Genomic DNA, 22577 nt, shown 5'->3' with positions numbered 1-22577 from the left:
ACAAACAACAGAAAAGCAAGTTGGCGAGGATGTGGAAAACTCAAAAGCTTATGCAGTGTCACTGGGAACGCAGCGATGCAGCTGCTGTGCAGTTTGGGGGTTCCAAAGGTTAAACATCATTAGCACAGAACACAGCAATTCTACTCCAAAATGTATGTAACACTCAGACAGACCCAAGCAACAGCCTGCTGTGCAATGGCCACAAAAGTAGAATAAAGCCAAGTGTTCATAAATAGATAAATTGTGAACAACTATACAGATGTCATTTAGCCCTAATAAGGTATGAGATTTAAACATACACTGTGACATGGCTAACTCTTGGACATGCCACGCAGAACACAAAAGGACATGCAAGCAGTAGATGTGTCCACCTAGAGCAGACACTCAGAACAGGAAAACTCAGACAGAAAGTAGACTGCTCCTGACCAGGGGTTAGAGGAAGGAAAATGGGGGTATTTACAATGGGCACAGGGTTTATTTAAGAGGAAAACAAGCTCTGGAAACAGACAGTGATGACAGCTGCACAGTGCTGAATGTATTTAATATTCCTGAATTGTACATTCTGACAGGAGTCCCCAAATACATGAAACAATCATCAAAAGAATTGAAAGTAGAAATAGGTAAGTCTATCCTAATTGTTCGAGACTTCAATCTTTCACTCTCAATTTTAGAAAGAACAATTAGAAAGGAAATAGAACATTTGAGTGCTGTAATCAACCAGCCTACCATAACAAGAGAGCATCTATACCACGGCAACACTGCAGCAGCCTCCAGGTGGTGCTTCTGCAGATGACAGAGCAGAGCAAAAGTGGGAACAGCACAGCAGCTCCTCTGTGAGAGCAGGCGAACACACAGGGTACACACAAGAGAGGATTGTTTACCTAAGGAATGAAATTCTGACAAATACAACAATGTACGTGGGCCTCAAGGGTGTTGTGCTAAGAGAAATAAGCTAGTCATAATGAACAAGTATTATGTTAATTGAGTAGAAAAAACTGATCTGGAACAGTATTTCTTCATGCAAACAATCTACTGCCACTCACTGTGACCTGGGTTAGATCTCACCAAAAAGAGTGGGGTGGTCCACTTCCAGAATCTACAAAGAACGCTACACCTCAATAAAGACTGCAGAAAAAGCACTTTAGTGTTCAACGTCAGTACTCTATAGGGCGTACAAATGAAATCCAGTGAGTGCTTCACACCCATTGGGTACAATAACCCTTCAAAAGCTAGGTGGGAACAGTACTGGGAAGGTACGGAGAAGCTAGACTTTAGATAGAAAGTAGACAGATACTGACAGCCACACTGGAAGAGTCTGGCTATTCTTCTCAAATAGTTAAGCTTACCTTCTGATCAGAAATTCTGCTCATAGGCATCTACTCAAGATTAAAAAAAAAGCAGTACCTACACAAAGCCCTGTACACAGTGCTCTAAGGGTGCAGCTACTCAGAACACTAATCCAACTGCAAACCACTCAAAGGTCTGCTGAACACCGCTACACCACAGGTGACCTTGACACACTGTGCTAAGTGAATGAAATACAATCTAAAGGATTATATTTGGAAGCTGTAGGGATGGCTCAGTGGTTTAGACCACTTACTGTTTGAGGAGGACCCAGATTCAGTTCACAACACCCATACACACATGCAGGCAAAGCATATACAGAGAACAAAAATAAATAAATCTTTAAATATATTACCTACCAGTGCACTTTTATTACACTATCTAGGAGGGGATTCCTCTCCTACCATGTGCCTCTTGGTAAACAAACTCAGGTCCCTGGCATGATCATCAGGGTTAGCAGTACGTGTACTTACCCACTAATCCATCTCACTGTCCCCATGACGCTATATATGTATATATTTGGTTTTTTGAGCCAGGGTTTCTCTGTAGCTTTGGGGCCTGTCCTGAAACTTCCTCTGTAGACCAGGCTGGCCTCAAACTCACAGAGATCCACCTGCCTCTGCCTCCCGAGTGTTGGAATTAAAGGTGTGCAATACCACCACCTGGCCTTTTTCCCCCCATGACTCTATTTTATGAAATATTCAGAAAAATATCTGTATAGAGAACAGAGGTTTGTTGAGCCCAGGATGAGGTGGAAATCTCTTTGGAAAGGTTATGGCAATGTTTGTAAACTACATTTTGAACCAAAATTTCATATACTTGCCCAAACCACTGAACTGCACACTCAGTTGATTTTACAGCCATACTCCATTCACGCTGTTTGCACAAGTGACCAAGATTGGGAAATTAACTCAGTGGGAGATTATTTACCTAGAGTAGGAGGGCCCTGGATTGGATTCCTAGCACTGTAAAGAAAAGTGGCCAAGCAGTTACAGGAAGCAGGAATAGCACCAACAAAAGGAAACAGCGGGCGCTCTTCTCACCTCTGCTGGATATGCTGGGCATGATCTGAGGAATGACGGCACTGCTTGTGTCCATGGGCTGGGAGTTATCTTGTCCCATCTGATCCTCGGGTGGCATATAGGCAGGAGGAGGTGTATCAGCTAAGAGCAAGAGAATGAGACACATCCATTCCTCAAAGAAGATAGTCTTCATTCTGCTTAAAGCTATTAGTCTAAAAGCATTTTTAAACTGACAAGGTCATCAGCAGGATTCAGTACAGAACAACGCACACACAGATGTAGGACACTGTACAAGAGCAGAAAAGAGCACAACCTCTCCAGCACACCTACTACAAGCCTACATTAACTTGGACCCTCAGTAATCCAGGATACCAGAAACAACACTAAAGTGGAACCCAAGGTCAAAAATTTTCTCTTTCTTTTAAAGCTATCTATGTTCAAAGAAACTGCAGCAAACACAGCAATCTGCGGCCACAGACCACCTAGGACACATACTACAGGCACATTTTTAATTGTCATCATTATCATCACATACTGCAGTGTCATCTAAAACTGTGTCCCTTCAAAATGCACTTTAATGGTCACAGCGGTTATCTCATTCTTTTGTAATGCCCCCAAATAACTAACACGCCCCATTAAATGACAGAGCAATTAGCTTCAGAAACGTTAACGAAACTTTGGCCTTCCAACACTCAAAGTTGTGAATTTTTGCGAAAGCTGCAGCTAGATCTTTTTGTTTCGATAAATATAAAACTGAATAGAAGTTGTCTTTTGCCTCAAGGTTTGTACAGGATATACTAAGACAGAGCTACATATAGCACTGAATCTAAGATGAAAGGACTCATTTGAGACAACGCCTAACAGCAAATTAAACACTTATACTTAATACCCTTATTTCCAGATTTTTGAACATAATGGAACTTGAAAACTAAAGTCTACTTCTTGTGGAAATAAATTCCTAAAGAAAATGTCACCCACAGCAATCTTACTCAGAAGAGCAGCACTTCAAACAATTCCCGCTCTCAGAGGTCAGTCTTACCTGGGAGCTGAAACGGGCTTCCTGGTGCAGAGCTTGCTGGGGAGCTGGGGTATGTGCTGCTGGCGGGGGAAGGGGGGTAGGGGCTGTTAGGAGACAAGGGGAAAGGGGTGCTGTTGGGCTGCTGGAAGGAATCCGGAAACGTGGCGTTGTGTGGCATGTGCGGTTCATTGTGGCTCAGGTTCCTAAACTGAACCAGAAGGCTATGCTGCGGATTGAATTCGTTGTGGCGAGGCACTAACACTGGAGGTAAGACTGAAAGAAAAACAACAGTCAGGAACACTTAAGGGGCTGGAGGAGAAAAGAGAAGCAAAAAGTTTACTGATGGGGGCACTGTTCTGTAGAATCTGAATCTGTGTTTACATCAGAACCAAACCAAAAGCTCTCTGGCATTTAGCCTGTATGAGGGACTCCATAAGCAGAAATTCAGAAAGGATGCCATTCTCCATGTAAGCCATTTCAAAAGCATTTAGAATAAGAAACATTTAATGCAATTAATAAGAACTCAAGCAGTGAGCATATCTAGCCAGCAGGAAACCAAATACATGGAAAGGGTAACACCTGGCGGGACAAGAGGATTTCCCATGAGAAAGCTAGGAGAGAGGAGAGGCGGTGAGAAGGGAGCAAACAGCGAGTTGGTCTAGCACCGATCTAGGCAGAGGTTAAGACTAGGGAGGGAAGTGGAGGTCGGCATGTGGTGCCCTGAGAACGGAGCATTTCCAGTTGGTCAGAGAGCTCATGTTCAGCATTCAGCGAACTGGTAAGGCTCTCCTCGTCCATCCAACAACAACCCTCCAGAGTGAGAGCCTGCTCAGTCAGTCCTCTAAATACAATCATGAGGACACACGTAACAACCTCTCAGAATGTAATCAAGTAGTTTCTTTTATCCGAGTGTCCATCTCTAAAGACCCCAGCTATAATGACGAGCAACTGATTATCTTCTGCAGGAAAGTAAACGTACCGATTATCTCTTTCACAATGTTCTTTTAGTTGTCAATGTTAACTCCATTTCAGGGGAAAGAAAAAGAATTTAATTTGACTCTGGACTATGCAGCAGCAACAAAATCAAATATATATGTTAACTGGGTCATCCTTCACCTCTCAGAAGTAAAGACACACATAGGAACCCAGAGGATCCTGCAGCCAGTGCTCTGCTCTCTTATGTAGTAACAACAGCTATCGCTAGAGAAAGGCAAGACAGCTACCTGCAGAGAGTAGAGCAGAAATTAGGAAGGATTTATACTTAGCTATCCAGCAATCTGAATAACAGTAAAATAACTAAAGAATTCAGTTCAGTCAAGGTATTTTTGTAGGTATAATTAAAATCCCTGTTTTCCCTCTCATTTGTATACTATCTATGCAAAAGATTTTATTTTTTTTTTCACGTAAAATAATATGTGGAGAGTAAGAGACAAGTCTAACATATTTAGTAAGAGATGACAGCATGCAAGGAATTTTGAGCACTTTCTGTTATAATTCCTCCACAACTTTGTTTACGCCGGGCACTGCAATGCATCCTATATGCATACTATGATAAACTGTTATTATTGATTCTATGACATTATTTATAAACTTCTTTTATGGTAAATGAAGCAACTGTTTTTGTTGGTGGGGGAGAGAAACTCAAACAGTCTTGCTGCACAGACTAACCTCAAACACAGCAATCTTACTGCCTTGGCCTCCCAAGAACTATGACTACTAGCTGAGGCATCTTTCTTATAGTAGTCTAGCCCTTTCTATTTGCCTAATCTATTAAAAATTGGGTTAAGAGGCTGGAGAGATGGCTCAGTAGTTTAATCCTTTAATCCCAGCACTCGGGAGGCAGAGGCAGGCAGAGCTCTGGGATTTCAAGACCAGCCTGGTCTACAGAGCTAGTTCCAGGACAGGCTCAAAAGCTACAGAGAAACCCTGTCTCGAAAAACCAAAAAAAAAAAAAAGAGAGAGAGAGAGAACCTAGGTTTGATTCCTATCACCCACACGGCAGATCATAACAGTCTCTAACTCCACTTTTTCAGGATCTGATGCTGTCTTCTGCCTTCTTCAGGCACACAAGATGCAGGCAAAATACCCATACACATAAAACCTATTTTTCAAAATTTGGGCTCAGTTGGTATGTAGTGAGTGCTACTACATATGCATGTCCTATACACTCTCATACATACATATTATACACACACACACAAAATCAATTGAGGAATCAAGTATATTGTGCATTTTCCTCCTGAGCAGTGTTTTTTGTTAAAGTTAATGATTTCCTTAATTTTAAGTACACACCACTCACATTTCCAGTATCCTAACCCACTTGTCAGAGCCCGTCAATAGCACCGTTTTCAGATGTTATAAATCAAACAATTATGGACTTCCTGTGTTGTGTTCCTCTGGATTGTTCAGTCCTTTGCTCTAATCTGTCCTAGTTGCTGCTTAGGACTGTTTCTCTCGCTGGGTCCCATCCCCTGACTTTGCCCTCTACTTGCTTCCTAAGAACGGAATGGGAAACATGTATGAAGTTATTCTCCCTTTCACGTCTCTACATACAGAAATCCAGGCCATAGTTTCCTTCTGGATTTTGAAGATAAATGATTCATTTTCTTCTAGGATCCAGAATTGGATTAAGAAATGCAATAATTTAGATTTCTAGCTTTTGTTTGTTCTTGTTTTTATGTGCCCTATATTTTCTTTCTGGAAGCTTTCAGAATATCCATATACATGATTAACTAGAACTCTATCAGTAGGTCTTTTTCAGTCCTTTCACTAATTACTTGGCTCTTGCATTTTCAGTTCGAAGTAGCTGCAACGGTGTTTACTGAAAATTTTCTCCCCCCACTCCCCATATGCTCTGTTTCCAGAATGGATCCCTCTGGAGAAATGATCTTGATTTGAAACTGACTGGGGCTACATAATGTTTAAGCACTTAGATCCACACTGACTCAAACAATCTCCCAAAAAAACACTGTTAGGTTGTTAGTATTAGCACTGTCTCCATCAAAGAGATTTTGTATCCTGCCTGAGGACAGGTAATAACTATATAGTAAAACCTTAACTCTAGAAACCAACCTTTCAGCCACCAGATAATACTTTCTAGTCAAAAAAATACTGGACCATTTAGGTTGGCCTTACTTTTCTAGGCTCATTATACCTCCCATCTTTTTCTCACACATTCACTGTGCGCTCTATGTAAGTTAAGATTTAGCTCCTTTGTCTACATAGTTAATAGACTTCAATGCCATAAAAAGTCACGGCTTTCTGTCTACCTCTACAACAAAAGAAGCCCAGAATTAGGAGAGCACTTCTGTTCATGAGTGCTCAAAACTGCTCATTGTCACCATAATCAGCAACACCCTTTTTTACTAACACATACCAGGAGAAGAGGCATCTATTGTCCTGCTTGCTTGGTCAAGGAGGAACACCAGTCACTCCTGAATAAGGCTGCACCTTCCCAAGACGTGTGGGCAGGGGACCAATATGAGGTTTCTATAGTCTTTTTCTAGCAACTCAACTAGCGAGCTATTTCTAAAGTTATTGTAAAGTATCATAATTGCTCCTGTCCTTTCTACGGAACAATAAAGTGAATTAAAAGAAAGACAATTCTACTGGCCACTGTCGATTACACTTTGACTATGAGAAGGAACAGACAAAATCCTTACATGGATTGCCAGTAAATACCTAGTTTGAGAATTTTTCAATTTGCAGACAATATTCTTCCTTTAAATCTGCCTTGTTCTTTCTTCCTCAGTTCCCTCATACCATGGCTCTCCTTGGGCCCCATAAGAAACTGAGACCCTTCTCAAACATGAACCGCAACTCACGGTTGAACTGTAACACAAGTCTCTGCATCCAACCACACAGGCTTGCAGTTCCTCTAGTACGGAAGACAGGCTCTGGGTATTCATGAGCTTGGACAGTCCTCTCTCTCCAGCATGCAACCGAGGACTTGCTTCCAGCCAACAGAATTATGGCAAAGTAATGGGGGTGCAAGGTCACACTGCTAAGAACTCAATGCCCTTATAGGAAAATGCTCTTCCATGCTCTGAGAAACCCTCTGTAGAGAACAACTGTGACACTGCGAGGAACGACAGTGAGGAACACACAGAAAGGTGAACTCCTGACAGTCTCCAGCCGACAGTCAGCCAGAGTCCAGGGGCCTCCACAGGAACTAAATCTTGTCAGCAGCACAGGAGCCCCTTACCTGTCTGAACTTCCAAAAAAAACCAAGCCCTGACAGACACCTTGATTAGAAACTCACAAAAGATGCTGTTAAGGGTAGTCACCTGTCAAGGGTAGTTCAGATGCCTGAACCCCAGAAAGTGTAAGGTAATAAATGTGTGTTGTGCTTAAACTACCACAGGTATGGTTATTTATTGTTTATCAACAGATAATGATCCCAACTAGTATCTCAGCTGCTACGGAAAATCTTGCGAAGTTCGTGCGCCACAAAATTCACAACATGACAATGCTGGGAGGTGGGGCCTAACAGGAAGCAATGAGTGGACTCCTTGGTACAGCAACAGGTGACTTGGGCTGGGGTGTAGCCCATGACAGGGCACACGCCTAACATGCACGAGACTGGTCTGGATCCCCAGCACCACAGGTTTCCTTACGGACGCTCTAGCTTCACTCGGTCTTCTCTGTCTCACTCACTCACACTTGAGTGCTGCTCGTAGCACAGTTGATTCTGAGGCCCACACCAGAGAGTCTCCTAATCCTGGACTTTCTACCCCCAGGATTTCTATTGTTAATCTTTAACAAAGGCTCATGTAAACTTTTAGCTAATAAACCTAGGTATGTGCAAATTAGAGAGACATGTTGGCTTTGTTTTGGAGTCTTCTCAGCAGAGTGAACTTTTCCAGTCTGTGGTATTCTGCTATAGCATCAATAAAAGAACTAACATATAATTCACTGATTACAAAAAAAAAACCCACAAAAACAAAAAACAAAAAAATACTGGCCAGTACCTACTAACAACTAGTAAAGGGAACTATCCTAGGCAATGAAAAATGAGTAACAAGATCCAGGAAGACCTCCTGACTCCTAAAAATAGTCCACTGATCTCCATATGTGTCATCTCATATGCAAGCACGCAAGCACACACACACACACGCACACAGTAAATGTAACAATAAAGACTCTTGTAAGATGTAAAGCCAGAAAAACAGTTGCTGCGCGACAGCCCAGTTCCCAAACAAACAAGGAGCAGGATCTAGTGTGAACATGGGACATGGGTTTAGCATTCAGAGATGTCAGCCACAGAAAAGAAGCGGGTGTTATTAGAGACAGTGAGTTCTAGCAGCCAATCAAGAGCTTAATGTTCAAAAAAGCTAAATTTAAAACCTAGTATTCCTCCTAAGATGAAATCTTTAACAAAAGCTAATGTAATAAGCCTAGTTATATGCAAATCGGTAAGAGCCATGTTGGGTTTTTGGTGGTTTATTCTTAATTCTTCTCAGCGAAGTGAAACTTACCTGGACTTTCCACTCTCTTATAGTGGTATGGATTGATACAGACTTCCTTTTGCTTAGATCCAAAAGGAAATTCACAAATATCCAATGGCTTTAGCTCATGATGACTCTGCAAATCTGGCCAGCGCCAAACACGGCAATATATAACATGGGGTAAGCCTTTTCTGTGAGAAACTTGCAGGCGCCCATCCAAGGACCTGGGGATAGTGACACATTTGCTTGGCTGCCCTGGGCTACTCAAGGCTTTCTCCAACTCCTCCATGGCGCCCTTCTTCTTCTTCAGCTTTTTCACTAAAGCATCGACTGCCTTTTCTGCCCATTTTTCTTCCTCATCACCTTGTTTCCAGCCCAACAATCGCTTCACGGCTGGACTAGTGAAAGAAAACAAGCTGGCCATTGACGTCATTTGATATGAATCTTCAGAGACTTTTCTGTAATCAAAGTCAGTAGATATGAGAAGCCAAGATCACAGATGGAAAGTCACATTCAGGTCTCAAGCAGACGGTCCAAGTGGCGACAAGGAGTGACATTTAACTTTACAGGTGCCACATGCTTCTTTCAAGTCCTGAAAGAGAGGGGAAAAGGAGACTAATTAAATCTAAGAACACTAATTGGCATAACTGAAAAGTACATTTGCTGTCATAAATAAAAACAGAAAAGCATCCAAAGCCAGAAAACAAAAATGTCTGTAAAACTCCTGTAACCATTCGCTCCTGTCTCCAGACCACAAACAGTTCAGCTGCAAAGCAAAGGTCAAAGAAGCCATGGCAGGCAGAGACAGGTGCATCTCTTGAGTTCGAGGCCAATCTGAGCTACATAGTAAGGGTAAGTTTCAGGACAGCCAGGCCCCCACCCCCCAAAAAAAGTCATGGATTCACCAAACTGTCAAACACAGCCTAACACAGACCACTACCAGGAAAGTGTCAACTATCTATTTTTAGAATGAAGAACGCTAAAGAGATTTAGAAAATAAATGTTATTCAACCCCTCAAAATGTCAGTTTGTACTTTATAATGACTATTGGCTTCTATATTTAAGCACATTAGTTAAGGAAGATGCTTTATCAAGAAGCCCTTGGAAATAGCAAGAGAAGTTCTGTGCCATGGTGCTCTGTAGTGACATCGCATTTTATTTTAATAAAGAAAGCTGCCTGAAGTTCAGAGCACTGATCAGCCTTACAGACCAGGCAGTGATGACACACACCTCTAATCCCAGTAGCCACACTAGTTTGCCATAGAAACCAAGCGGTAGTGGTGCATTCCTTTAATCCCAGCACTAGAGAGGAATATAAGATGGGAGGAGACAGCACTCAGTCTCAGTCTCATTCTGAGATTCCTGAAGGCAGGATCGCCATTTCGGACTGAGGTAGAGGTAAGAGCCAGTGGTTGGCTGCTTTGCTTTTCTGACCTCCAGGTTGAGCCCCATGTGTGTGTCTGGGTTTTTATTAATCATGCTACAGTGCTCTAGTGCTAAGACTGGGTAAAATTACCTGTAGAACACTATAGTGCCAACTACAAACAGTAACACTGTGAAATAACAGGACAATGTTTAGAAAAGAACACCAACTTTAAAAAAATGATTCTTCACGTGCTATTTAACCAAGACAGGGAAGGAACACCATAAGCTCATTATATGAGGCCTTACCTGAAACTAAAACCAGGTAAGAGCCTAAGAAGAAAGAAAAGAAAAGAAAAGAAAAGAAAAGAAAAGAGAAAGAAAATCATATAAGACCAATATCCCTAAACATTACACAAAATTCTCAATAAAATTCTTGCAAACCTAATTCAAAAATGCATTAAGAATTCATGTAGTATCATTACAGGAAGCCCAGAAGCATGATTCAATAACATACACAAAGCATTAAGTGTTAAATGTAACACAGCATTCAAACAGACTTAAAGACAAAAATCACAGTCATCTCAAGAGATGAAGAACAGTCCTCTGACAATGCACAAGATCCCTGCACTCCAACATAACAAAGACTAGCTGGGGCCCATAGCTAACACTCTATGAATGTGGACATTTTGAGAGCATTTCCTCTGAAACTGAGAGTAAGAAGGCATTCTCTCCACATTCCTATTCAGTGTTCAATGTCTTACATAGAGCAGCAAGACAAGAGAAAGGATACAAAAAAAAAAAAAAAAAAGGTCAAGTTGCAGTTCCTATACTTAAGAAATTCTAGCCGGTTGTGGTGGCGCACGCCGGTAGGATTTGCTGAAGGAGGCAGAGGCAGGAGGATCACGAGTTCGAGGCCAGCCTGGGCTACACATTTTAGGGCTGGAGAGATGGCTCAGCGATTAAGAGCATTGCTTGCTCTTCCAAAGGTCCCAGCAACCACATGGTGGCTCACAACCATCTGAAATGAGATCTGGTGCCCTCTTCTGGCCTGCAGGCAGACACAGACAGAATATTGTATGCATAATAAATAAATATTTAAAAAAAAAAAAAAGAAATTCTAAATGTCCCATCAGAAAAATTCTTGTATCTCTAAACCATCAGTAAAGAGGCAGGATCCAAAGTCAACACGCAAACAGTAGCTAATCTTTGTATCAACGGCAAACTTGCTGAGAAAGAAATCATTCACAATAGCTTAAAAAAATGACGAATAAATCTACTAAAGAGGTGAGTGATCTCTAAAAACACTGAGGAAATTGAATACATGGATATATTCTCAGGATACTGCAAAAATGACCCCATTGTTCAAAGAGATCTACAGATACAACACAATCGCCATAAAAATCTAATGAAACACTTCACAGAAATAGAAAAAAAATTATCCTAAAATTCACATTGAAGTGCCAAAGATTCCAAATAACCCCTAAGTAAAAAAAACAGCCACCCTGGAAGTCAATCTCAAATTATACTACAGAGCCAGAGGAACTAAATCTTTTGATACTAGCAGGAAACAGATGTGTAGGCCAATGGAGTAGAATACAGGACCCATAAATAAACCTACACAGGTACAACAAATGATATACTCAAAAATAGAAGGCTTTTTCATCAAATAGCAAAGAAAATTTACACACAAACATGCAGAAGAATCTATTTAGAATGGGTCCAAGATCTCAATGCAAGACAGAAACGCTGACTGCTAGAGGAAACGGTAGATTAAAGATGTCAGACACAGCCGGAGACTTTCTTAAAATGACGTCAGCAGCACAGGAAACATTCCTAAGAACTGACAAATAGGATGCCGGGACGTAACAATCAACTGAGACAGGACAGGAGGTCAGCCTTCAGCAAGCACAGCAGGCAAGGGCTGATACCTAGAATAAAGAACTACAAATACTAACACTAAAAAGATCTCCCAATCAAAAGGTGGGCTGATAAAATAGACAGTTTTCAAAAGAAGAAATACAAATGGCCAATAAATGTTTGATTATGTATTCAACATCCTTACCCATCAGGGAAATATAAATGAAAACTACATGGAGATTCTCTTTCTCAGACAGAATGGCATCATCAGCAAATGCTGGGGAGGAAGAACCCTTGCTTGCTGCAGATGGGACTGTCAACTGGCACAGTCACTTGTAAATCACTCTGGAGGCTCCTGAAGAATTAAACATCAAACTACCATTTGACTCAGCTGCACCACTACAAGCTCTGTGCTCAAAGGGCTCTTAATATTCCAAAGAGGAGGGAGGGAGGAGCGAAACATTTATGATAATACAGACCAAACGGAACTCTTACATATTGCAGCTCAGCCACTTTGGAAAATGTTTGACAGCATCCATTATGCTAAACAATGACCCTTGCGGTCCAACAATTCTATTTCCAGGTATATGTCCAACATAATGAATGCTGTGAACGAAAGCAACAAGCGTATGTCTACAGTATGTAAAAGCCCCAAATCATGGAAATTTCAAGTGATATATCACGCCTGACACAAAATATAACTGAACTTTTGATAGAAAAATGAAAATACATATATCATTGCATTTATATTGACATTCAAAACTAGGCAAAACTAACGGCGAGCTTTAGTGACTTTCACTGGTCCTAAGAGGAGCACCCAAAGCCCTCTGTAGAAATTGAATTTGTATCTTAATCTGGGCAGTATGAGATTGAGGCTACAGATATCTGTAAATTCTGTATGCTTCATCACATGGCACGCTGTCAGTTAGGTTAGTCCAAGTTACCCTTTGCATGTTGACAAGGGACCTAAGTTCTCCAGATCAGAAACAAAAGATGTGCTATCATTCCCAGCACAGCAAAGTAGCATAAATGTCAACAGGATTCGAGGTTTCCTTTGTCTCTAAGATGCTCAAAAAAAAAAAAACAAAAAAACAAAAACCAAAAAACCGAAGATTCCAACAGATGGTTTTGACTCCATGGGTCTATTTACAAATACTGAGCTTTTTGAGTCTCCTACTTTTATGGGCAGAAGCCATCAAACACCATATTCTTTACAAAGGACTCAAGAGTAATTTGACTATGAAAAGATTAAAAGAAGCCCTTAGGGGAATATATACCACACATACACACACACACACAAAAAAAATATACACATACACACAGAGATGACAGAAAGATATAAGATATAAATATTTAGGATGTTTTTATGCAGGATCTCACTCTGTGGCCAGTTTGGTTCCCAGACTGGCCCTAAAGTCTTGATTCTTCTGCTTCTTCCCTGAGCACTAGGATTACAGGCATGAGCCAGCACATATGACTCTTTACACATATTTTTGAAAGATAAAAACTTAATGCTGATGCTGTAAATGCCATACTGAAAGATGATTTGCTAACTATTCTGTGAGGAAAATTCAATCTATTTGTTCACTGCTTATCATAATAATTCATATTTATAATGTAAAGTTTCCTTCTAATTGAGAATTTTCTTTTCACAATAAAATCCAAGAAGTGGTCAGGCATGGTGGCAAACCCCTTTAATCCCAGCATTCAGGAGACAGAGGCAGGCAGATCTCTGTGAGTTCCAGGCCAGCCTGGTCTACAAAGAGAGTTCCAAGACAGCCAGGGCTCTGTTACAGAGAAACCCTGTCTCAAAAAAATCAGAAGAAAAAAAAATATCCAAGAAGTAGGGGACTGAAAAAACAGTTCAGTGGTTAAGAACACTAACTACCCTTTCAAAGGAGCTGGGTTCAATTCCTAGCATCCACATGGCAGCTCACAGCTCTCTGTAATTCCAGTTCCATGGGACCCAATACCCTCACACAGACACATGCAGGCAAAACACCAGTACACATAAAATAAAAAATAATAAAATTTAAAAATGCTCTACTGAAGGAATATTCCCTGATTCTTAAAAAAAAAATAAAATATCCAAGAAGAGCTTAATATAAGCACTTTCCTGACCAGCTATCACTGTCATAGAGCAGTCAAAACACAGGGCAGAGCCTCTCTTCGTGGCTGTCACTGTTACAATCTGTGAGAGGCATGGAGCATCGCACTGCTGGCAACCAATGGGATCTTGGTTACTCATAAGGGTTAAGTTTTTGCACTTTCAAAAAGAACACAGCTATTTCAAGAATCTCTGTATCTTCTTTTCTAAAAATGTAATTGCTGGGGCTGGCGAAATAGATGGCTCAGTGAAAAGTCCTCGCTGCTCCTGCAGAGGACCCCAATTTGGTTCCCAGCACAGCTAGAGATTCACAACTGCCTATAACCTGATGGGCACAATGACTCGGGCTTGGCCTGACCATAATCACCACCACTGTGGAAGGAGCAAAGCTGACAGAGCCACCACTACAGTGAATTCGGAGTTGTGAGTTTTGAGTGGGAATTTCTGTGGCAGCAAAGTTCTCACCTAACAGCGTCACCACAGCGCACGAGGCACCAGTGCACACCCATTTCTCTACCCTTGCCAGGGGCAGGGCTGGATAGGAGACAGCTTGCTTTACCGACATTCACTGAGCATGCTAATGGGGACACCACTGACTGCATTAGTACGTAGTTATACACATCAGTCTAACGGGGGTGGTGTAGGAGGTCCTTCTATGTGTTGTTTTTATTGGTTAATGAATAAAGAACTGGCTTGGCCTATAGCATGGGAGGAGGAAGACGTTAGAGAGACACTATGGGGCCACTGCCAGAGTCAGACATGCTAAAACTTTGCCAGCAAGCCACTAACACATGGCAATATAGATTTATGGAGATGAGTTAAATTAATATGTAAGAGTTAGCCAATAAGAAGCTAGAGCTAATGGACCAAACAGTAATTTAATTAATGCAGTTTCTATGTGATTATTTCAGGTCTAAGCTAGCCGGGTGGCTGGAACAAACAAGCGGGCCCTCTTCCTATAAAATGGCACCCATGTGGCCAACTAAAATCCACTTAAAAACCTGAGAGAGCTTAATTCTAGACACAAAAATACAGAGTTTAATACAGCTTCTTGCCATTTATTGGCAGCATGCTGAAGCTCCCTTAAAAGAGGTTTCCCTGATTCAGCTGTGACCATTTAAAAATGCAGGCTTTCTGAGCCATCCTGACAGGCAGGAGGTCCGGCTATAGAGCATTGGATGGGGATGGGGTTTGTGAGCAGACCACTGTAGCTTGCTTAATTGCTACATGGACTGGCTGTGTGCCTCAGAATGGGGCTGTATGCATGGTTCTCAGAGGCGCTAGTGCCTTCACCATGCTGGACTGGGTGGGTAAGCAAGGAGTACCGTATATATCATAGTAATTGTGCAGTTAAGTTTTAGACTGGGCAGGCAAGCAGGGAGTACCATATATACCATAATAATGGCACATCTTAAGTTTTAAGAAGCACTTACCATTTTAAAAAAGCGCTCCTGGACAGTAAAGAATTACAGATGTGCAATAAAGACAAATCCAGATGAGTCACAGTGTTGGATAAATGTACATAGGCTTGGAAGAGAGAAGAAACAGAGTATGGAGAGTCATAAAATAAAGTTAATGCTTTAAAAAAAGGGGGGGTAAAGTCTTTAAAAAGACAGAGTACAGATAGTCATTATTAAAAGGATAATTCAGAGAGAGTCTGGATTATGTATATTATTTTGTTTTCTTTAAATTTTTTGACTGTGAATGAGCTAAGTACAGAGAGACATTTCATTGTATGGGCTGCTAAGCTAAAACAGAATGTATATTATAAAGGTATCATGACTTCCAAATTTGGGTCTAAGGATATGTTGCTTTGAAAAAGAGGTTCTCTTGTTTCCACAGAGGATGAGAACCTGTGGATTGCTTTCAGACTGGTGTGGTTTGATGGAATAAGAATCCCTGAAAGGTTGCCTTGAATACCCCTCAAAAATTACCTCACCCAACTGCTGACTGAGATGAACCTAGCACACAGAATACACCATAAAAGACCTGATTAACAGCGCCTCCAATCAGCAAGAAGATGTATGGACAAAACTATGCCCATATTCCCAAATATTGTTTATAAATGTTTCTTTAAAGGGGGATATGATATAGATAGGAATAACCTGCACTGGTGTAGATCTTGGTTTATTGATACAAATTTAAGGTCAATTTTGTTACATGTAATTCTGATCTTGATTAAGGTATTGTATTTGTATAGCTCATTTTAAAATGTAATGTATAATTAAGAAATATAGGTTAATAGTTAATCATCTATAATAGTCAAGCTTGTAGTCATCTTAGGTTTTCTAGATAAACAGAGATATATTTCAGTTAGGTATTCTTTAAATCTTTCAGAGACCTTCAGAACATGGCATTTAAGTATTTTAAGAACTTAGGACTTTTCATGACAATGAGATACATCTGCTCCTGGAAGCACCAATCTACTTCAAGAGGAAGATGGGTATCGAGGAGGCTTCTTATGGAGTTTTTTAGATGAACTGGACACGCGGAATCCTCAGAGAAATGACTGCTGAACTTGCCTAAAGGTAAAATGGTCCTTGGGGTTTGTGCTACATGAAAGAGTCTGCAAGACATTATGCAGGACACAAAAGAAAGTGACTGGCAAACTGTCAATATAGGCAGACCTGTCATTGAAATTTCCTGCTTCATGGAAAAGTCTTCTGGATACTATGGGCTTGTAGGCTGAAGATGGATGCCCCAACAGTAAAGAAAAATTTTGGGTAACTGACCAGGCAGCAAGATGCCTCTGTCAATTCTAGAGTTTTGGAAGTTGCTTATAATGTACTTCCTGCTGATTTTAGGTAATATTATATACTTCTGGAGTCTTTGATAGAGTTGAAGAATAGTTATAGTTATTTTTAGTTATGATAAAAAATAGATATAAATATTATTACTTTAGAATTACTTGATACCTGTTTTATGTAACTTTACTAAGATAAAGTTAAAGCCTTCCTTTTTGTTTAAACAGAAAAGGGGAAATGGTATGGGAGGTTCTATCTACATGTTGCTTTTATTGGTTAATAAATAAAGAACTGGCTTGGCCTATAGCATGGGAGGAAGAAGGAGTCAGAGAGCCACTGCCAGAGTCAGACCCGCTGAAACATTGCCGCTAAGCCACTGCCACATGGCAATATACAGATTAATGGAGATGGGTTAAATATGTAAGGGCCAATAAGAAGCTAGAGCCAAGCAGTGATTTAATTAATACTGTTTCTGTGTGATTATTTCAGGGCTAAGCAAGCTAGGTGGCCAGGACAAACAAGCGGGCCCTCCTCCTACAGGGTTGAATTTAGGTTTATCTTTTGAGTGGAATATACGTATGAAAAAAGTTAAATGAATCATTTTAAAAAGTTCTATTCCAGGAGTAACTTTGAAACATAATGCTAAATGAAAGAAGCTAGTCATAAAAGGCTTCTTCTATGAAACAAATGGGTAAATTCAGAGACACCACATAGATCAGGAGTCACCAGAGCCTGGAGAAAGCGGCAGCTAAGATTGATTGACTGCTAATGTACAGTGTCTTTGCAAGAGATTAAAATGTCCTAAAATTATTACTGAATATTCTAAAATTCCTTTTAATAATTACTAATTAACATTTTTATTAACTGTACTTTATAAGTGAGTAAAATATATGGCATATAAATTATACTTTAATAAATTGTTTAGATCTTTAAAATTGTTCATGTCATGGCACACTCAAATGCCAGGTCCTTCTACTTCAGTGGATTTTCTTTAAGTAATGTTTTATGCTAAAAATAGAACTCTATCACTTTTTATATTCCTTTGACTTCTCCAAAATATTTTTATTACTTTAAAATAAGATTATATAGTTTGAGAGACTAAGAATTATAGTTCAATACGCTTCCTTTTAAACTGGGTGTGACAACACTTAGCACACTATATCTCATTCTCTTATCACTTCAGCCCAGTCTTCCCTCACCTGAGCTCAGTCTGCAGGAAATGAAGGCTCTCCCTGTATGCAGGGAAAAGTCATCAAGTTCCTCTGTACATCCTACAACCCAGAACGCTGGGGTCACCAAGCATGGGACAGGGTTCTCACAATCCAAACAGGCAATGCTGCAGAAGCCACAACAGTGACTGTATCCTGTAAGACAGCCAGATGGCACAGGCTAAGGGATCAGAACCACGAGATTTCCCTTTCTCTCCTCTGAGGATAACTAGAATCTTCTTTTTAAAAAGAAAAATATTTATTTATTTATTTATTATGTATACAACATTCTGTCTATGTGTATGCCTGCAGACCAGAAGAGGGCACCAGACCTCATTACAGATGGTTGTGAGCCACCATGTGGTTGCTGGGAATTGAACTCAGGACCTTTGGAAGAGCAGGCAATGCTCTTAACCTCTGAGCCATCTCTCCAGTCCGATAACTAGAATCTTAGAAGGATTTAACTTCCATCATGTTGCTGACATGTGACTAATTTTGAGACTAACTCACGAAACTCAAAACACATATGCAAATTTATTACATATAACTGGACACACATAGGACAGGCCTAAAAAGGAAAGGACAGAAGTTTCTGGATTCTCTGGGATGCTTCCCCAAGGCAGATGTGCTCCTTCTATCTTCCTGAAACATTGTGTGTTTGGCTATCTAAAAGCTTAGACAACAATTACGTCTGCAACCACAATTACACTGCTGGCCATCAGCCTCTTCTCCCTGCCAGCAATCTGGGAAGTGGGATTGAAAGTCCTATTCCTAAGACCATGTAACTGAACATGCAGTGAGCTATCTAGCCTCAGGTACATCTGGAGAGGGTTGCTATAAGTCATAAAGGCGGTCTTTCATCTGTATCTGAGATTGTTTCATCAATTACCACATAATGTTTTTTCATACTTAAGAAATTTGTTAGCAGTATGTCCTTCCATCAAGACTATATAGATGCCTTAGCCACGGTTATATTGTTAAAAGATGTCATGACCAAGGCAACTATTTTAAGAGACTCATTTAACTGGTGCTTGCTTATAGTTTAGTCCATTATCATCATAGTGGAAAGCATGGTGGGGAGCATGGCAGTGTGCAGGCACAGGGTGCTGGAGCAGCAACTGAGAGTTAGATCTACAGGCAGAGAGAGAGTTTCTAGTCTTGCATGGGCTTTTGAAACTTCAAAGTCCACCCACAGTAACATACTTCTTCCAATAAGACCACACCTCCTAATCCTTTTAATTCTTTTAAAAAGTGACACTCCCTGATGACTAAGCATTCAAATATATGAAAACATGGAGGCCATTGTTATTTAGACCACCACAATCTACTCCCTGGCCCCCATAGGCTTATAGCTGTTTCATAATGTAAAACTGCATTCTGGCCAACTTCAGAAGTCTCCAGTCTATCAGTCTCAACACTGTTTAAAACTTCAAAGTCTCTTCTGAGACTCATGGCAATCTCTTTACTGCAAACCCCTGTAAAATCAAAAACAGATCACATATTTCTAACATACAGCAGCACAAAACACACATTCCCATTCCAAAAGGAAGGAAAGAGGCTGTAGTGAGGAAACACTGGACCAAAGCAAGACCAAAACCAGCTAGGGACACTCCAAACTGCATCTCCATGTCTGATGTCAAAGTGCTCTTACAACTCCAACTCCTTTCAGCTTTGTTTACTCAACACACTTCTTTCTCTTGGGTTGGTTCCACTCCCTGTCAGCAGCTCTCCTACGCAGGTATCCCACAACTCTGGAATCTCCAACATCTTGGGGTCTCCAATACAACTCAGGTTTCACCTTCACAGCTTCACACAATGGCCTCTCTAGGCTTTCAGGCAGGGATACGCTTAATACACACCTGGCCTCAGCACTCTTCCTTAGCAGTGAAGGGAGATTCCATAACCCGTTTTTTGTAACCTTGACTCTAAAGCCAGAAGCATGTGGCTGAAGCTGCCAAGTTCTGCTGCTTACTAGGAATGGAACATGGCCCCTAGTTTAAGCACATTGTGTCAGCTTTCTGTTTTCAGAGGTTTCCTTCACCGATAAAGCTTTTCTTTAACTCCTTTTCACAGGCTGCACTCAGCTGAGTAGGGTCTTGCCCTGAGGGCATCACTCCCTTTATTCATTTAGCCTCAGGATTTTCTATAAACTTTTGATCTCTATGAGCACTGGACGAGCTCCATTATACTTTCTGGTGCTCCTTTTCTCCTCAAACTGTACGTTTTGTACTTCTTTTTGTCAAGCTTCACCTTTTCATTATAGATCTCCATAAGGGAATTACTAATAACCAAAGGACAGCACCAATGCTAGGTTATCTTGAAATCTCTTCTGCCAAAGCCATTAATCTAAAACTCAATTTAGCCTCAGGCATTTTATTAGGGCAGAAGCAAAAAGCAGCAACATCCTTTGCCAAAAACCACAAGAATGGTTTCTAGTCAAATTTACTAATATTCTTCCTCTTTGAAACCCCTCGAGCCTGGCTGTAATTAATGATCTACATTGCTCTCAGCACCACTGTCTTCTATGTTCTCACTAGCCTGGCCCATTAAGCCCCACTTAAAGTGTTCAATTGCTTTCCTAACCCAAAATCCCAAAGTCCACATCCTGCCAACAAGTAGCATGGTTAGACCTATCACAGCAACAGCCCACCCCTAGTACCAACCAGGGGTGTCTTAGTGCCTGTTCTACTGTTGTGAAGACATACTATGACCAAGGCAACTACTGTAAGAAAAAGCATTTAATTGGGGCTTGCTTACAGTTTCAGAGATTTAGTTCATTACCATGATGGTGGCAGTGCGGCAGCCTACAAGCAGATATGGTGCTGGAGCAAGAGCTGAGAGTTAGATCCTCCTGATCCAGAGAAACAGAGGAAGTCTCTGGGCTTGGCATGGGCTTTTGAAACCTCAAAGCCTACCCTCAGTGACAAACTTTCTTCAAAACCACATTTTCTAATCCTAACCCTTTTAAACAGTGCCACCCCTGTGACTAAGCATTCAAATATGTGATCTTATATGGACCATTCTTATTCGAACCACCACAAGAGGTCTTTGGAGTATTTCAGCATAATCCCAGCAAACAATCGGTGACTTGGACACACAGAAACATGTGTTGCTCCAATTATAAGCCCATGACCTGCTATGGGCATTGCGTACCTTATCTCTGACTTATAAAAATACACACCACACATATATTGATAATACAGCTTATGTCTTCTGTCATTTCTTTCTTTTTTTTTTTTTTTTTTCCGTTTTTCAGGATAGGGTTTCTCTGTATGTCCCTGGCTGTTCTGGAACTCACTCCATAGATCAGGCTGACCTTGAACTCAAAAGATCCATCTGCCTCTGCTTCCCAAGTGCTGGGATTAAAATAAAGGCATGGCTTTTCTGTCATTTCTTAGAAAATGGAGCACAAAACTAGATGGTAAGATACAGAAACTTCTGGGTGTGTTAAATTCCTTGAAATTTCTCTGGACTGCTCCTACTACTGACTGAATAAAATTCAGAACATCACTGAGAAATCCAGAGAAGCACACTGGACCCTTAATCAAAAGTGAAAGCCTTCTAAAACTAAGAGCTACTACAGGGATAGGGTCTAGGATAGTGGTAGAACATGAAGCCCTGGGTTTGATCTCTAGCACAAGAAAAAATGGGAGCAGAGAGAAAACATATATCTGTATATTACAAAAAAAAAATCACTATATTACATACATTACAAAAGTTCCCACAGATATCTCTCTGAATTAAAACACCTCTTCTGGGGCTAGAGAGATGGCTCAGCGGTTAAGAGCATTGCCTGTTCTTCCAAAGGTCCTGAGTTCAATTCCCAGCAACCACATGGTAGCTCACAACCATTTGTAATAAGGTCTGGTGCCCACTTCTGGCCTGCAGGCATACACACAGATAGAATATTGTATACACAACAAATAAATAAATAAATAAATAATAAAGTCAGCCGTCTTTAAAAATAAAAAAATAAAATAAAATACCTCTTCTCCAGGAAGTCTCCAAGCCACCCGGCCTAAGGAATCCCCCTAATGGACTTAAGGTATCCCACGTCTCACTTACAGTGCTTCCATTCCTGTATTTACATCTATCGACCCAATCTGCCCCAAGAGAATGAACATTCCAGAGGAAAAATAGCATTTGTCTTCATTCAGGACTACAGAGCCAATAATAAATGTGCACTTGTACACACATGTACACACACATACCTGCAAGCACCTGTACATACATACACACTGCAGTACAAGTGTACATGTGCACACATGCACATTTTTTTCAAAAAAGAAAGAAACATTTCTGGGCTGGAGAAATAGTTGAGCATTTGTACAAGGCACTGGGATCAATCCTAAGCAACATAAAAAGTAAGCATATAATTAAATTAAAATGTGTTTGTTTGGCCAAAAGTGAGACCCCAGCCCTCTAACACCCTATATCCAAAGAGTCTGGAATGTAATATTGTGTT

General features: G+C 40.7%; 1 protein-coding gene across 3 annotated transcripts in view; it reads right to left on the bottom strand.

The window, feature by feature from the left end:
* The window catches only part of Smad5 (SMAD family member 5), a 47396-nt gene that overhangs the window by 12382 nt on the left and 12437 nt on the right, over nucleotides 1-22577 (bottom strand). For all 3 annotated transcript variants that reach the window (XM_057787216.1, XM_057787217.1, XM_057787215.1), the window contains 3 exons: nucleotides 8862-9423; nucleotides 3406-3657; nucleotides 2388-2507 (listed from right to left, as the gene is read on the bottom strand). In XM_057787216.1, the coding sequence (XP_057643199.1) occupies nucleotides 2388-2507; nucleotides 3406-3657; nucleotides 8862-9264 (775 nt within the window). In that variant the 5' untranslated portion in view covers nucleotides 9265-9423. The remainder of the gene's footprint in view (nucleotides 1-2387; nucleotides 2508-3405; nucleotides 3658-8861; nucleotides 9424-22577) is intronic.

This window comes from Chionomys nivalis, chromosome 13 (genome assembly GCF_950005125.1).
Source record: "Chionomys nivalis chromosome 13, mChiNiv1.1, whole genome shotgun sequence".
Taxonomy (NCBI): Eukaryota; Metazoa; Chordata; class Mammalia; order Rodentia; family Cricetidae; genus Chionomys; species Chionomys nivalis.
The sequence above is the reverse complement of the archived record's forward strand: the minus strand, read 5'-3'. Positions and strand labels throughout refer to the sequence as shown.